General features: G+C 40.3%; 1 protein-coding gene across 2 annotated transcripts; it reads left to right on the top strand.

Annotated features, from left to right (window-relative positions):
- The first annotated feature begins 1,006 nt into the window (after nt 1-1,006).
- LOC118393044 (steroidogenic factor 1-like) lies at nt 1,007-17,575 on the top strand. Of its 2 annotated transcripts, none has more exons than XM_035785246.1 (7): nt 1,007-1,215; nt 3,425-3,549; nt 3,642-3,783; nt 4,670-5,328; nt 8,778-8,897; nt 14,278-14,425; nt 15,625-17,575. In XM_035785246.1, exons 1-7 carry the CDS (start codon nt 1,194-1,196, stop codon nt 15,876-15,878), a joined length of 1,470 nt encoding a protein of 489 aa, XP_035641139.1. In that variant the 5' UTR covers nt 1,007-1,193; the 3' UTR covers nt 15,879-17,575. The 2 variants fall into 2 exon arrangements, with proteins under 2 accessions (XP_035641139.1, XP_052317347.1); XM_052461387.1 differs by having other exon boundaries at nt 14,278-14,473; nt 15,625-15,769.
- The last annotated feature ends 734 nt before the right edge of the window (nt 17,576-18,309 follow it).

Below are 18,309 nucleotides of genomic sequence, written 5' to 3'. Positions count from 1 at the left end.
TACCAAATAGGGCTATCTTCTGTATGCCACCCCTACCTTGTCACAACACAACCAATTGGCTTAATTAAACACATTAAGGAAAGAAATTCCACAAATTAACTTTTAACAAGGCACACCTGTTAATTGAAATGCATTCCAGGTGACTACCTCATGAAGCTGGTTGAGAGAATGCCAAGAGTGTGCAAAGCTGTCATCAAGGCAAAGGGTGGCTACATTGAAAAATCTCAAATATAAAATATGTTTTAATTTGTTTAACACTTCTTTGGTTACTACATATTTCCTTATGTGTTATTTCATAGAAAATAGAAAATAGTAAGAATACAGAAAACCCATTGAATGAGTAGGTGTGTCCAAACTTTTCACTGGTACTGCATATTGAATACACATTTTATACAACTGAAGACCTCTCATCTCATAGCCACAGTATGCCAGTTTCCATGAATAATCACATGAGTTTATTGAACTGGCATACACAGTGGTTAAGGACAGATATATCATACGGATAGAGAGTCCTTGTGACAACAGACGTTTTTAACTGACATTTTTCTCATAGAGCTCATTCCTGCAGGGACCATGCAGGTACAACCTCTCAGGTACTGATACTGGAATAATCTCTCAGAAAAATGTCTGAAATGTCATGCATGAAATATATATGACATGTAAATCAAAAGTAAATGTTTTCTGATTGTTTTACATACATTTCTTCCAAATGCATTGTGTCTTACAATATACTGAAAGCATAAGAGGCCTGAAAGCATAAGAGGCATAAGAGGCCTATCAGTGATGAATAATATAAATGTTTGAAATCAAATAAACGAATAAATTTGGCATAACAGACGCATCCGATACACTGTGTGTCTGTCTACTCATGTATATGTGCATCTCAGTTATTATCTGCATGCTTGGATGGGAAAAAGGGCGCATCATTTCCGTGCTCGTCACATGACGATAACCAATAAGAACTTTAGTAACTTTTTTGCTATTTGATAAAGAAAGAAAAGCAAAGAGAACGCTGGAAATGACTGCAGTTATTCGTGGAGATCACCATTATCCTGAATTATTTGTTTATTAGGCTGCGAATTTGTATTGCAGATTCGGATTGTATATGACATACAAAGTGGTCAAAGTTTTGCAGCATCTTCTTTAATAGGTTTTATTGTCGTCGACGTCTAGCCTGCCTCATAGGTAATATCATGTTGGGAGAAAAGGTACAAGGTAAGTAAACAAATACGCTAGCGGAATGTGTACAATTGTCTGAAGCTTCGGATATGCCTACATGAACTTTTAGTTATTTGATATTTGTAAACCCACAGATACTGTAAGCTTATGCAATCTTTAATTTTGTAATATGCCTCTATTTTGTTGTTGCACGTTCATATAGAATAGGCTATTTAAAATAATTTAGTAAGCAGATAGATCAACATTTAAATAAAGATATTCAGTCTGTACTTCATTTGTTTATGTCGAAGCATTTAACCATATTGCAAGACATTAACCATATTGCAAGACAAATATTGGTCCTTCTGTAGCTCAGTTGGTAGAGCATGGCGCTTGTAACGCCAGGGTAGTGGGTTCGATTCCCGGGACCACCCATACGTAGAATGTATGCACACATGACTGTAAGTCGCTTTGGATAAAAGCGTCTGCTAAATGGCATATATTATTATTATTATTATATTATATGAACCTGGCATATTCAGCAGTCTATTCAAGGAATAGCTATTCAATAGGTTCCAAACTATTTCTCCTTGCAAACTTTTTGGGGGGGAGAATAAAGAAAATAATAAGAAAAAGGGAAATAATAAGAAAAAAAGACAGTTTTATTCTGCATTTGAAATGAAAATGGTACTAAATTCAATGCTTCCCCTTGATGTCTGACCTTGAGGTATAGAGTAGCCTAGGCTAATAGATGGAGATATATTTTTTTAAGCCGTTTGCATCTAAAGTAATTGCCAAAACAGCAAATATAGTCCAATGTGAAGTAGTGAATCGAAATGAATTCTACAAAATAGCCTATAGAAAAACAAAACAATTAAGCCTACTTATTGGATATTATCTTCCTATTTTGTCAAAAATAATTATAAAAGCTAGTTAGCCTAACACCCCTTGTCGAAATGTAGGCTATTGTTTAAACGGCCTTGGAATATAATTAACTCATGCATTGGGTCTGCGTTTCCTATTATAGATCGAGTCTATTGATTCATGAAAAATTATTATAAAAAAGAGCAAGGAATAAATGTGAAATAATTACGCCAAAGGACCGTTGATTCGTAAACCATAGGTCTACTAATTTCTTGTTTGTTATTGCTGTTCACATACATATGGCCTAAAGTCATAACTTAGTCACAGAATTAAAACTAACTCTGGATCTTAATTACGATAACAAAACGACTGATGATTATGATAATATCGATAACAACAAACAACATGAATAATAACAAAAATGTAATAACAATCGTTATAGCCTAACTATGCTATAATAGCAGTAATAATAATAACAACGACAACGACAATAACAATAATAATAATAATCATAACAGTATCAATAATCATAATAATGGATAGGCTATTATCACTTTCGATCATCCACCGTTCCTATTTGACACTGTTTTGGTTAAAGACATTCTCCTTAAAATGGGACATCTCCGTTTATTATGTTGCAAGAAAGGGTGTACTGTACCACACATAGGTTGTTTTCTCAAGATAGGTGGTCGCATCCACCGCTCTTTGGCCAACCTCCCAGTAGAAGGTGAGAGAGCCCTGAGTAAAGGACATGTGCTCGTGTCGAAGCGCGCGTCGGCCGTGTTGTAGGTGTGGATTATAAAACGCGTTATTCTATCCTAGTCTGAGGCATTTCTTGATTAATAGGAATAACCACTTGGAAGAAGGGGGCGATAAAGGTAATCAACCAATCAATACACGTTAAATTTGGTCGAATCCGTTTAAACATTTGCCAATCTTATCATATCTTTTTTTAAGGTTTTACATTGGATTTTAATAAATCGTAAATATCAATGTGTTTTTGTTTGCTTCCATGCATTATGGAATCGTCGGTCTTATTTTTGTGAAATAGACTGAAACTATTGTCAATCAGCTCTCACCGTATCATCAATCTAACATATTTATTGTGGAAATACATTTATTTTTCTATTTTTCGCAATATATATATTAACCCACATGAAGATTATTATTAGCGAAACTATATATATATATATATTATGTTTTAAGCCTTTTGGAAGTTTGATTTAAAGCAGATATTATTTCACAGCTGCACAGAATCCTACAATTTCGTACTGCATTTTCAAATTTGTCAAGGGCCGTAAATGAATTTGATTAAGAAACTGTACATTTATTTGAATTAATTTATTCGTTACATCCCTGCTTCATTCGTTTTTCTTGACCCGTGCTTTTATTTGCGAACCAGGCGTCCCATTGATGGTAGGCGTAATGGACTACAACTATGATGAAGATTTGGAAGAATTGTGTCCTGTTTGTGGAGATAAGGTCTCAGGATACCACTATGGACTCCTTACATGTGAAAGTTGTAAGGTATTTTCATTTGGAATTACTCATTTTCAATGTCCTTTCCTTTGTGGGTATTGTGGCTCATCAAACTAATGTAGGATAGATGTTTTCTCCAGGGTTTCTTCAAGAGGACAGTCCAAAACAAGAAGAGGTATACTTGTGCAGAAAACCAGGAGTGTAAAATAGACAAAACCCAGCGGAAGAGATGTCCCTGCTGCCGATTCCAGAAATGCCTTGATGTTGGCATGAGATTAGAAGGTATGGTTCTCTTCATCTCACCCCTTCATTTGACATTATCATTGAGTGGATTTCAACCTTATTGCCCAGAAAAAAAGAAGCCTTTAATGTTTTGGCATATTTTTTTTCATTTGAATATGATTGAATCTATATGCATTTGTTATAATTTGCTATATGCCCGAAATATGTCCAGCATATGGCCTGTAGGCCTCAGGGGATGCAATAGCCTAATGTCTTAGTATCAGTTGCTTCTGAATTGTTCAATATTTTCGCAAAAGTTGTAGTGGTAGCTTTGTTTTGAATTAGGGACAGACAATATACAGAGTAGAGAAGTTTAGCGTCCGTGGTTTTATGGGACGCAAAAACATGATGTGTCCAGAGCGCGGAGTACACCAGTGATTCCCACCCAGGCTGTGATGCGAAAATTAAGCACCTGTTTCCGCGGAGAAATTACACATTCTTGATTTGCTAATACGACTCTGGGCTTCTCGCTGTGGTTTTAAAAGGATACTTAATATTTACATCAACACGGTACCATTGTGTAATTGCAAAGGCAATAGCACATGTTGTGTACAGTAAAATGTCAAAAAGAGAATTGTGTAATAGAATAAAGTAGTATGATACCCGTGTGGTTGTTTTTACATTGCTTTTCCCAAAACTTGGTTCAGGAAACTGCCAAACACATATTCCTGACTAAATTAGGCTATTTTCCTGTGCACTTTTCCTGTGCTGTATTTGCAATGATATATATTTGAATAATAAAATAATAATAAATAATAATTTTTGACCAGGAGCATTTTACCATGATATCCTTCTCGCTATAGTAGCATAGTAACAATTTCCATATAACGACCCACTGTTGTTGACATAGTTCTGTTTCCCCACTCCTTGTCTCTTTCTGTGACAGCTGTGCGTGCAGACCGCATGCGTGGGGGTAGAAATAAGTTTGGCCCCATGTACAAGCGGGACAGAGCCATGAAGCAGCAGAAGAAGGCTTTGATCCGTTCCACGGGCTTCAAGCTGGAGTCTGCTCCTCCACAGCTCTCCCCTGTACAGACTAACTATGGCTTCACTGGCACCCTGCACAGCCTCCCATCCGTCCCCAAAGGCCTTATGCCCTCCATCCCAGCCTCCATCACCCCCACAGACTATGAGGCCAGCCTCTACGGACCCTCCTCCCTGGGGGTGGCCATGCAGCCCCATGGACCCTTGCCTACCCAGTACCTGTGCACAGCATTCCCCAGCAGGGCCATCAAGTCTGAGTACTCTGACCACCACACAAGCTCCCCAGAGTCTCTGGTGGGGTACCCCTTTCCGGATGTGTACCCCTCCGGAGGCTCCCCACAGCCTCCCCCCCTCTCCCCCCTGGTGCTAGAGCTGTTGCGCTGCGACCCAGATGAGATGCAGGTGCAGAGTAAGATCATGGCCTTCCTGCAGCAGGAGCAGAGTGGCCGGGGCCGGCAGGACAGGCTCAGCACCTTCAGCCTCATGTGTCGCATGGCCGACCAGACTCTGTTCTCCATAGTGGAGTGGGCCAGGAGCTGCATCTTCTTCAAGGAGCTCAAGGTAAGCATCCCAGACCCTGTCCACACAGAAATGATAGGAGAGACATGCACATTTAGAAATTATTCTTAGAATAATGATCACAGTATCATATCTTATCATTGTGATGATCGTATTATTCCACTTCATTCATAAGTGATATCAAGAATATTGAAGATAAACAATTTTAGCTTTGATATCTTAATGTTTCTTGATCCTATTTCTGAAACCCTGCACCCACACACACACACACACACACACACATTATGGCAGTAAAGAACAAAGGCCTGTGTAAAAATGTTAGATTTACTATGACAGATAATTATCATTGTTTCTGTCCCTCCTTGTTTCTGTTGGGGGCCCTCAAATAGAGCAGCAGTTAAAGAGGTGACATCATAACCCAGTGTATCTCCCTCTGGGTAATGATTTGGGATGCATCACTGTCCATGTCAGATAGGTCTTATACATTGAGTCTCTTTGTCAACTGAAGGGTGTAATTGAGTTGTGTCATACTTGTACAGCATGAGTTATGGCTCCAGTCATATGTTACTCCCCGGCCCCAAGAGGGGAGTGAAATCAATACTGTTGTTTGACACTGTGGTGACTGACCAGAGGGGTACACTACGAAGGAAGCAAGATATACTCAGGGTTTTCTAAAGCTAGCCAGCTTCAGTTAGCTTCACATTCCATCTAAGGCTTCATCTGTATTCTACGATGGTGGATATCGCTCATCTGCCACGTGGCTAGTCGAATGCAGAACTCTTCATGGAGACAGTGCTGTAGCAACAATCCATGGGCGAGTCAGTGCCACGTTTTAATTTGTGTAGAAATCAAAATGAAATACAATTTATGTAGCATATTCAGCAGGCTATGGTGTGAAATAGGCTTTTAGAAGGGCCGTCTTTATTTGATTACTTATCATTAATAGCGGCTTTGGTGTGCACAAGCAACATTTCCCCCACTCCCATCTATAAAATAATGATATTAAGTCATAACTACAAACGTTTTACGGTGCGTGATGTTTGAAATGCGTTCTGTCATTACTAAATGTGTAATGTGATAGGTATTTTAAAATTAACATTGTAAATAAAGAACAAAAAATATGAAGGGGATGATGACGCAATCTTTGCGAAAGGGAGGGAATCTGATTTCATTGGTCCTCAACTCGCGGCTCAGCCACTTCATTCAGGATACATGGAGTAAGCTCTGAGTTAACCTGCAGGTTAGTTCTGAGGATTCGTTGCCATAGAAATGTACCTGGTTAAAAGGTTAGCCACTTCCGTGGTACCGGTTATCCCGAGATGAACTCAGGGTTGACCAACATTACCTCGATAACTCCTCAAACCTGATTGGTAGTATGGGCCTCTGGGCATGTTACAGATAGGGGGTCTAAAGGAGACAGTGCATGCTGGTGTTGATGAAGGCTGACCAGTGATATTGCTCAATGCTCACTATGCTATTCATTTTATTGATGCTGCCATCGGCCAGAGAATGGCTGGCGACGGGAACCTACTAATAGATTGTTTGCTCTTTGACATGTATTATTCAAAAAATATTTAGCACCCATCTGAATTTACTGTATTTAGAAGCAACTTTTTGTCACATTATTGTTATTTGTCTGTTAGCCTTATCTGTGAGACAGCGAGTCCATTGTGTGGTGAGATAGGAACATAGTATCTATATAAGGACTGTGTCATGGGGACCCACACAGTGGTCCCATTCTTCACTTTACTCTTTTAACTGGGTTATTTTATAATCGGTGGGCCTATATGCCTCTGAGGACCAATGATCTGATGCAGTGATCTGTGGCCAGTAGTAGTTATGGCAGCATCATCAGTACTATGGAGTTAGACCTGACTGGCGAGGAGGATTCTGCTCCTGGATAAACAACAGTCTGAAAAATAGCATAAATGACAGTGATGGGGTTTTGTTTTAAATACAATATAAGAAAATGGCCAGCATATATTATTTGATGTAATCGTGTGTGATATAATCTAGCTATGGGATTATGATTATGGAAAATTGGAGAGCCACTTTAGTGTTGCCTCCGGCATGTTGATCGTGCAAAGCCAACAGTAAAATTTGAACTGCATGGATTTCAGTCATGTTACGTACCTCTGATGTATCCTGGCTAAATTGCAACCAATTGTGAGGTTGTAGACGTGAAACAGTGTGAGGCGAGGCGAGCACAAAGCGGTGGATGTTTGCCAGGAGAGAGAGAGCCTCCTGCAGAAAGAGCTATCTCTCTGAGTAATTACATTCCATCCAGACGATAACAGGGGAATGTCAGTTCTCTGTCCACGGCCCAGTATTTTGTCTCTCATTGTTCATATTTGCACAGGAAAAATTGAGCTATCATCTGCTAAATTTACCTTGGGCATTGCCAGTATGTTTGTGTCAGAAGCTGCCCGTTACTTGAGTTTTTACATACAGTATCTGACATTGACATACCTGTAGCATTTGATCAAACACCATTACGTGCATGCAGGGTTGGTGCATTATAGCAGCCCTTTACTAAATGTTGATGAAAAGAAAGATATATATTTATTTTTCGATGGTTTTAGACCTGTCTGTCTGATCTCCAAAACATCTGTATTGGTCTCAAAGCCAAATTCTGACAGTTATGTAATGGCACTGAGTGAGGCAGGTTTATGCTTCCCTGTTTCTGCCAGCCAGGGGGGACAAGACTGAATGTTCCTTCACTGAACGTTCACTGTGTGTATGTGAGTGTGTGTGTGTGAAATGTTGTGTCTGTGTGCTGAATCCTCCTTGAGAAGAGGTACTGTATGATGAATCAAGATGTTGTGTGTTGGTCCTGTAGCTCTGACTGGGAGCAAGATTGGACTCCTCCTCTAGACAGATATATAGTTCCATTGAAGGGGTAGTAATTCTGTCATCCCCATGCCAGATGAATGTGTGTCCTGGTGCTATTTGGGGGCTTCAGGAACACTCTGTGTCACCAGCTGCAGAATTACTGACAGTGTCGTCCTTCGGCACCCAGGGTAATATGTGCTAGCATTGAGGAGCATCCAATCAACCCCCCCCGTTGGGCGGGGGCAAGGGAGGTGACGGAGGACAGGGAGGACAGGGAGCGGTGAGGAGGTGGGAGAGGTCATCTCTGTGGCTCGTAAATACAAGGTGTTGATGCGCGAGACATTGACACCAGCCCCAGATGCTGGAAATATGGCACAAGGACCCTCATCTTCCTCTCTTGGTTTTATGGTCACCCCATTTATCTGTCCATGTAGCTATGTGTGTTTCAGGTGGGACCACGCTATCCCATGTGGATGATAGCTTTTAAGGGGGTTGATGTTAGATTGATGCCTGCTTGAGATTTTAATATCAGTGTAGGCTGTTTTATTTGACATTGGGTTTGACATTAGATTGGTTCTCCACTATTCCTATGCTTGGCCAGCTGTGTGGAATGAGTTTGAGCTTTGATGTGACCTGTTGTTTTCTGATTCTACTTTAAGGTGGGGGACCAGATGAAGCTTCTTCACAACTGTTGGTCTGAGCTGCTGGTCCTGGACCATGTCTTCAGACAAGTGCAACATGGGAAGGAGAGCAGCCTGCTGCTGGTTACTGGGCAGGAGGTAAGCAGCCTTGCAGTTCCAACATAAAATTAATACAAACATACATTCATGAATACCAGACATACATACACTCACACACGCACGCACTCATGCACGCACACACGCACACACACACACACACTTTGTTGTTGCAGTAATGTGTATCTACACAGTAATTACTGTTATTACGCTGTACCAGTGGAATTACCACACATTATTTTAGTGACATAATATAAAGTGGGACTACACTGAGTGTACAAAACATTAAGAACACCTGCTCTTTCCATGGCAAAGACTGACCAGGTGAATCCAGGTAAAAGCTACTGTATGATCCCTTATTGATGTCACTTGTTAAATCCAGTTCAACCGGTGTACATGAAGGGGAGGAGACAAGTTAAATAAGGATTTTTAAGCCTTGAAACAAATGAGACATGAATTGTATAGGTGTGCTATTCAGAGGGTGAATGTACAAGACAGAAGATTTAAGTGCCTTTGAACGGGATATAGTAGTAAGTGTCAGGTGCACCGGTTTGAGTATGTCAAGAACTGCAACGCTGCTGGGTTTTTCACACTCAATAGTTTTCCGTTTGTATCATTGATGATCCACCCCCAAAGGACATCCAGCCAACTTGACACAACTGTGGGATGCATTGGAGTTGACATGGGCCAGCATCCCTGTGGAATGCTTTCAACACCTTGTAGAGTTCATCTGAAGATGGCACCGGAGGGGATGGCTGCCGTCTAATAGGCTTTTAACCAACCATGCTATTTTGTTTGTTTTTTTACTTTGTTCGTAACTTGTATTTTACATAATGTTGCTGCTACTGTCTATTATGACTGAAAAGAGCTTCAGGACATCAGAACTGTGAATACTCACCTCAGATTAACAAAGAGTTTTTCTTCAATGAGTCGGATGGGATGGATATACTTCAGACACCCGACCATGCTCAGATCCCCGTCATTTGCCGGAGAAGGAAACAGAGATTTTGCGGGAAAAGATCAGGGTGCCTTGTGAGGATCAGGCGACGAGTGCCTAATCTGCCTTTGCCTTCCGTCCTGCTAGCTAACGTTCAATCGCTGGAAAATAAATGGGACGAACTGAAAGCACGTATATCCTACCAACAGGACATTAAAAACGGCAATATCTTATGTTTCACAGAGTCGTGGCTGAATGACGACATTAAGAACATACAGCTGGCTGGCTACACACTCTATCGGCAGGATAGAACAGCAGCCTCTGGGCGGGGGCCTATGCATATATGTAAACAACAGCAGGTGCATGATATCTAAGGAAGTCTCAAGGTTTTGCTCGCCTGAGGTAGAGTGTCCCATGATAAGCCGTAGACCACGCTATCTACCTAGAGACTTTTCATCTGTATTTTTTGTAGCTGTCTACATACCACCACGGACCGATGCTGGCACTAAAACCGCACTCAATGAGCTGTATACTGCCATAAGCAAACAGGAAACACTCATCCAGAAGCGCCGCTCCTAGTGGCCGGGGACTTTAATGCAGGGAAACTTAAATCAGTTTTACCTAATTTCTATCAGCATGTTAAATGTGCAACCAGAGGGAAAGAAATTCTAGACCACCTTTACTCCACACATAGGGATGCGTACAAAGCTCTCCCTCCCCCTCCATTTGGCAAATCTGGCCATAATTCTATCTTCCTGATTCTTTCTTACAAGCAAAAATTAAAGCAGGAAGCACCATTGACTCTCTATAAAAAAGTGGTCAGATGACGCAGATGCTAAGCTACAGGACTGTTTTGCAAGCACAGACTGGATATGTTCCGGGATTTTTATGATGGCATTGAGGAGTACACCACGTCAGTCACTGATTTTATCAATAAGTGCATCGAGGACGTCGTCCCTATAGTGACTGTACATACATACCCCAACCAGAAGCCATGGATTACAGGCAACATTCGCACTGACCTAAAGGGTAGAGCTGCCACTATCAAGGAGTGGGACTCTAACCTGGAAGCTTATAAGAAATCCTGCTATGCCCTCCGACGAACCATCAAACAGGCAAAGCGTCAATACAGGACTAAGATCGAATCGTACTACACCGGCTCCAACGCTCGCCTGATGTGGCAGGGCTTGCAAGCTAGTACAGACTACAAAGGGAAGCACAGCCAGTGACACAAGCCTACCAGATGAGCTAAATAACTTCTATGCTCACTTCGAGGCAAGTAACACTGAAACATGCATGAGAGAATCAGCTGTTCCAGATGACTGTGTGACCACGCTCTCTGCAGCCGATGTGAGTAAGACCTTTAAATAGGTCAATATGCACAAGGCCACAGGACCAGACGGATTACCAGGACGTGTACTCCGAGCATGCGCTGACTAACTGGCAAGTCTCTTCATTGACGTTTTCAACCTCTCCCTGTCTGAGTCTGCAATACCAACATGTTTCAAGCCGACCACCATAGTCCCTGTGCCCAAGATACCAAACCAACAGATCCACAGATGATGCAATCTCTATTGCACTCCACACTGCCCTTTCACACCTGGACTGAACACCTATGTGAGAATGCTATTCATTGACTACAGCTCAGTGTTCAAAACCATAGTACCCTCAAAGCTCATCACTAAGCTAAGGACCCTGGGAATAAACACCTCCCTCTGCAACTGGATCCTCCCATCCCATCTTCTACGCTGCTGCTACTCTCTGTTATTATCTATGCATAGTCACTTTAATAACTCTTCCTACATGTACATATTACCTCAATTACCGCGACACCAGTGACCCTGCACGTTGACTCTGTACCTGTACCCCCTTTATTGTACCACCACTATTGTTATTTACTGCTGCATTTGAATTATTTGTTATTTTTATCTCTTACTTTTTTTGTTGGTATTTTCTTGAAACTTCATTGATGGATAAGGGCCTGTAAGTAAGCATTTCACTGTAAGGTCGACTCCTGTTGTATTCAGCGCATGTGACAAATACAATTTAATCTGATTTGATGCCCCGACGAATTGAGAGTGTTCTGAGGTCAAAAGGGGGTGCAACTCAATATTAGGAAGGTGTTCCTTATGTTTGTATGGTCAGTGTATTGCCTTCAGAAAGTTTTCACACCCCTTGACTTTTTCCACATTCTGATGTGTTACAGCCTGAATTTATGATGGATTGAGATTTTGTGCCACTGATTTACACACAATACCCTACGATGTCAAAGTGGATTTTTGTTGTTGTTAAAATATTTATAAATGGATAAAACATTTAAAGCTGAAATGTCTTGAGTCAATAAGTATTCAACACCTTTGTTATGTATGGAAAGCCTACATATGTTCAAGAATAAACATGTGCATAACAAGTCACATAATAAGTTGCATGGACGAAATCTATGTGCAATAATAGTGGTTAACATGATTTTGGAATCATTACCCCATCTCTGTACCCCACACGTACAATTATCTGTAAGGTCCCTGAGTCAAGTAGTGGATTTCAAGCGCAGATTCAACTACAAAGACCCGGGAGGTTTTCCAATGTCTTGCAAAGAATGGCACCTATTGGTAGATTGGTACAAAAATAAAAGCAGACACTGAATATCACTTTGAGCATGGTGAAGTTATCAATTATACTTTGGATGATCTATCAATACACCCAGTCATTACAAAGATACAGGCGTCTTTCCTTACTCATTTGCCGGAAAGGAAGGAAAGCATGAGGTGACTTTAAAACAGTTACAGACTTTAAAGGCTGTGATAGGAGAAAACTGAGGACGGATCAACAACATTTCAGTTACTAAACAATACTAACCTAAATGACAGAGTTAAAAGAAGGAAGTCTGTAAAGAGTGAAAATATTCAAAAACCTGTTAGCAATTTTTAGGGGACAAATCCAACACAACACATCACTGAGTACCACCATTCATTTTCAAGTATGGTGGTGGCTGCATCATGGTTTGGATCAGTTCGTCATCAGCAAGGACTAGGGCCTTTTTTTAGGATGAAAATAAATGGAATACAGCTACAATCACAGGCAAAATCCTAGGAACCTAGGAACCTGGTTCAGTCTGCTTTCCTACAGACACTGAGAGACAAATTCACCCTTCAGCAGGACAATAGCCTCAAACTCAAGGCCAAATATGCATCAGATTTGCTTATCAAGATGACATTGAATGTTCCTGAGTGGCATAGTTACAGTTTTGATTTAAATCAGCTTGAAAATGTATGGCAAGGCTTGAAAATGTATGTCTAGCAATGATAAACAACCAACTTGATGGAGCTTGAAGAGTTTAAAAAAGAATAATGGGCAGATATTGTAAAATCCAGGTGTGCAAAGCTCTTTTTTGTAGATCGTTGAGAAAAAAAGACAATGAAATCCATTTTAATCCCAATTTGTAACACAACAAAAAGTTTTTAAAAATTCAAGGAGTTGAGAACACTTTCTGCTGCCTGCTCTTGTTCTTGTGTTTGGAAGATGCAGAACAGAAAAGGAAAAAACAGCCATCAGCTTGTCTCTGCAGCTTGTAACTGACTCCTGGGTTTAGGGAGGAGAGGTGAAAGATGGCCGCTGGTATTTATTTGCCTCGTGTTTAAATCAAGTTATTTTTTTCTCATAAAGACTGCAATGGAAAACTGGCCATTTTTATCTACAAACTGTACTAGGTTTGTGAGAACAGAAGGAAGAGGAGCTTAAAAGTTGCACTGTATCATTCTAGAAGCTACTGTGGAATTTGAGGATTTAACGTCCAATATGTTACATAAAATGCCAATCGCATTCATTTGCAGACTCAATGTATGGCATCTATGAATCTGTACTGAAGCTGTACTGTACTGTAATTCAAGTTGCAACACCACCACTTTTCAACCTCATTTTCATTATCTCCAGCACAATAACAGTGTCTACATATGTGAAAACTGCACATTTTTGTAGAAAAAAAATATGAAGTTACAAGGTTCTACCCCATGACATTAAAAACAGTGATTTTTGAACACTATGAGAGTCACGGTGATGTAGGGAGTAAGAAAATACCCTCCCTCTGTTTTGAAAATCACAGTTTTTCTTACTTTTAAGCCTACCCTTTGATGTATATTTACATTTTAGTTATTTAGCAGAGTTTCTTATCCAGACTAATTAGGGTTAAGTGCCTTGCTCAAGGGCACAAACAGATGTTTCATTTAGTTGGCTCAGGGTTTTGAACCAGCAACCTTTTGGTTATTGGCCTGACACTCTTACCGCTAGGCTACCTGTCACAGAGAAGCATTTTTTGGGACCTTTTTTTATCTTTTTAACCATAGATCGTAGAAATGCGGTGTTTTTACATATGCAGACACTGGTTCGGTGCTGGAGAAAATGTATATGAGGTTGAAAAGTGCTGGAATTGGCCTTTAAAACCTGTATATACAATAATAATTCATGTTGTCCTTTTGTGTTGTGTTGCAGATGGATCTCTCATCCGTGGGGTCACAGGCGGGCTTGAGTCTGTCAGGCCTGGTCCAGAGAGGACAGGAGCTGGCTGGGAGGCTACTAGCCCTGCAGGTGGACAGGAGAGAGGTTGCCTGCCTCAAGTTCCTCCTCCTCTTCAATCCCAGTGAGTAGACCACATGGACATACGCTGTATGCTGTTCTACATTAGACGGTGATTATTAGTCTTATAATATGTATATAATATAACACACTTTTATCCCAAGCGACTTACAGTCATGCGTGCATACATACAGGTCATGTATAGCTCATTATTAGCTCAAGAATGGAATAATCATCTTTGAAAACTACTATGGTCCTTCAAAGATTTGAATTTCATTAGGTTTGAGGTACTTCATACTTGTTTGTATCGTAGCTGTGGTTTGTATAACCCAGTGATGTGTAGTACTTAAGAATGAGCAAATAACTTTTTCAAACTTTTTGTTGGAAATAGGTTTTAGTTGACAAGTCCCATTTATTTTGAAAGGCAGAAATGGCATTTTAAATGGAAAACTCACAGCCATTGATCTATGTTTTTTTATCCAGAAGGTTCCAACTGTTATCTGAACCAGTCCTTTATTTTCAGGTACACTCATAATTCAATATAGTGCCTTGTCAAAAGGCAACATTAACAAAGAAGACAACCTCACCCATTATTCTTTAATAGCATTCAATGGAACCTTAATGGATGGGTCTATCATTCAATAATCTGACTGACATTCATGCTGTAGCTTCTGCATATGGAGTGTGTATTGACGAGAGTTGCCCAGATTCCCTTAAGCGACTGCTATTTAGCGCCAGCGAGCTGGGAATAAAAGGCTTTAGAATAATGAGAGCACTCGTCACATGCAGAAAATATTTCCCATCTCCGCTGTCTGTTTCATTCTCTTGCTCTCTCTCCTTCAATCAATGAGTCCGGTTTATCAGGGCAATTTAGTTGCCCTTAAGTGGTTTGAAAAGATTATTCAAAATATTTAATTACTGTGTGAATGGCTCTTCTGGCAGGACTCAGCTGATGCTGAATAGAAGTCCTTTATAGGGTCTAGGTATTGTCACATATGCACACACACACACACACACACAACCCACAACCAACCCACGCTGTACAGATCCAATGTACCAGAAATTGAATATTAGTAATAAACTGTTGCAATTTCAATGCTAAAGATTAGGCCTACACTTGATCTCAACAAGTAACTAATGCTGAGCCTTAACACAGGGATTTGAGGAACAGTTTCAAATAAATATATCAATATTCTCCCATTTATGTGACATCTGCAGAGTAAATTAATCCCCTCTAAATCTCTTTATTATGTCCCTGTCCAGATGTGAAGCTGTTGGAGAACCAGGTGTTTGTGGAGAGTGTTCAGGAGCAGGTGAACGGGGCTCTGCTGGAGTACACTGTGTGCACCTACCCCCTGTATCTGGACAAATTCAGCCAGCTGGTGCTGCATCTGCCAGAGCTGCGTGCCCTCAGCACCCAGGCAGAGGACTACCTGCGCTACAAACACCTGAGTGGGGAGGTGCCCTGCAACAACCTGCTCATTGAGATGCTGCATGCCAAGAAGGCCTGTATATGAACACCACGCTACCATCACTATACACCAGCAGACTGTCTGTGGGACCGATGGTGTGGAAGCAAAGAGGGGATTTATGATTACAGCTCGGAGAAAATGAGTTGTGTGTTTGTGTGTGTGTGTCCGTGCATGCATGAGTATCCCCTCTGTCCAAGGTGTGTGTAAACAGAATATAGACTCATTGTTTTGGCAGTCCTTTAAATGTACATAGTTATAAAATGTACAAAGAAAGCTATGCTATGATACTTTATGTAGTAAATATAACATTTTGTTGAATTCAGCAGAGTGAGGTCTTATATCAGCGTTATATCAGAGTTATAAGGCCTCTTTCAGATGAAAGAGGCCCTATAACATGTCATTAAGACATGTCTTAGCCTTTCAAATATAGTGGAAGCACTACATTTATTTGAGCACTTGTTCCTTTGTACATTGTCACCAACTTTACCAAAAAATGTGGTATGTGAAAAATATGTTATGTTCAATATAGTTTTTTTCTATTAGATATTGATATTCTAATATATGAACTACACATATGTTTCAAGAATTAAATCTGCATACTCATATTATGTTTAATGACTGTCTGTTACCCCAATGAGAGATTGACTTAAAGTGATAGAAAGAGAGTGATACAGAGAGAGAGGGAGGGGGAAGAGATGGCGTAAGAGAGAGGGAGGGAGAGAGCCCTGAATGTGGCGCTGATGTGTGGGAGAGAATGAAAGCCATCTTTGGCTGCAGTCGTCTCTTATTAGCAGATTAATGGAGGACGGCCCCAGAAAGAGACACCCACGTGTGTGGACAGAAAAATGAACAACAAAGAAAGCAATCTCTTATTAAGTAGATGTGTTAAAAATGAATGTTCTTGGTAAGCTTAACTGTATAAGTCCTCTAGCTTCTTCTGTCCACCCGGACTACAGAGCCAGGTCAAGGATAGGGGGTCGTGCACTGTGGATGTGCTCCAGACATTTTGTACTCGCAGAATGAAGAAAAACACGCAATTGGCAATCTATGGAATGGTTGCTTTTTAACCTAAATTTGAAAGAGATCTAGGGAAATCCAGTTGGATTCAAGTGTAAAGAGAAAATAGACTTATCGTACTTGAGAAATGGCAGGACTAACATGTAACACCCACATATCCGTTTGCGTAATTTCAGCACATACCACACATGAAGCAACATGTTAGAATTGTCTCTCGCATACAGACATGGCAGGGTTGGCTCTTTTAACTTCTTGGAGACAATCAGAACACCTGCCTTAAGATAACCCTGGCCTGTCTGTCTGAATATATTGACCTTTTCCTAACTGAAATGACTGTCATCTGTACCTCTTTGTACAGTGCATTTATATTGTGAAGCAGGAAAAGAAATGCCACAGTGAGGAATACATCAAGCTCAGATGTTTCACCACACATACTTTTCTATTTCTTAAGGTTGAAGATGCTCATTGTTTAATTGGTTCTCTATATGTTGCTTTTGCTTCTGTTGAGTTTCACCTAATTCTGTGCAGTCCCAGTCTTGGATGTTTTGGTGAAGTGATGAGGTCTGTTTAAGATCTCATTCTCAAACTGTCTGTGATGGTCCACTTGGTTACCTCTGTCAGCAATATGAATGCTTTTCAAACAGAAACAATCAAAACATACTTTTCTTTAAATATATTTTATTGTAATAGCATCAAATCAATAAATGCAATTAAGTAAAGCGCTACCTATGTTCTGTCCATTTCTTTTGAACCATCCCGCTGTTGTTCAATGACCATGGGGGTCATATATACATAATACATTATTTTCAAATACTCTGGAGGCTATCCAGGATAGTGGTAGCAATTTATGAGTCATGACAAAGCAATTCATATTAATGTGAAAGTCTATGGTTTTGGGCTGAAAAGTCAGTGCTACTTCAGAAATACATATGTAAATGTACATTTCAGCCAATGGCTACAATGAGTGCAAATATTGGAGGCCATTAACAGTAATTAAACAATACATTTAAGGAACGAAGTTTAAGGGCTTTGGAAAAGCTATCGTTTTCATACAAATCTTACAATGTATTGTTACAAAATCGATTGACTAGCCTGCTAATACTGTTGCACTCTCTAAGTCTAGGGGTCTTAGTCCTAGTTACATGGTCTATAACCTGATTTAAGATGTGCACCTATGTGAGAAATCAGAGTATAAGGACTGTGTTGTATGTACATGTACCCAGAAGACAGCAACCTTACCTTTGGTCTAGGGCCAGCTCCTCCATGACCTCTTGGTTAGCCAGTCCAAGCAGATTTTTGATTGTTCAGAGGTGACAAAAATAAATATATGCAAAAAAACTAAAAACATTCCCAAGCAAAAGATTTTAAACAAAACCAAGGGCTCACATGGTTACCAAGAAAAAACATCAGCCTAACGGCTCTAATAGCTGTCTCATCTCATTTCCTTGCACCTGTGCCC

The sequence above is a fragment of the Oncorhynchus keta genome, chromosome 14 (assembly GCF_023373465.1).
Source record: "Oncorhynchus keta strain PuntledgeMale-10-30-2019 chromosome 14, Oket_V2, whole genome shotgun sequence".
NCBI classification, from domain to species: domain Eukaryota; kingdom Metazoa; phylum Chordata; class Actinopteri; order Salmoniformes; family Salmonidae; genus Oncorhynchus; species Oncorhynchus keta.
Note: the sequence above shows the minus strand (reverse complement) of the source record. Positions and strands in the feature narration are given on the sequence as shown.

Coding starts and splice junctions, on each gene's coding strand:
- LOC118393044 (XM_035785246.1), top strand. CDS start 1,194: ATGTTGGGAGAAAAGGTACAAG. Junction 3,784..4,669: donor TGTTGGCATGAGATTAGAAG/GTATGGTTCTCT, acceptor TTTCTGTGACAG/CTGTGCGTGCAGACCGCATG. Junction 5,329..8,777: donor TCTTCTTCAAGGAGCTCAAG/GTAAGCATCCCA, acceptor TTCTACTTTAAG/GTGGGGGACCAGATGAAGCT.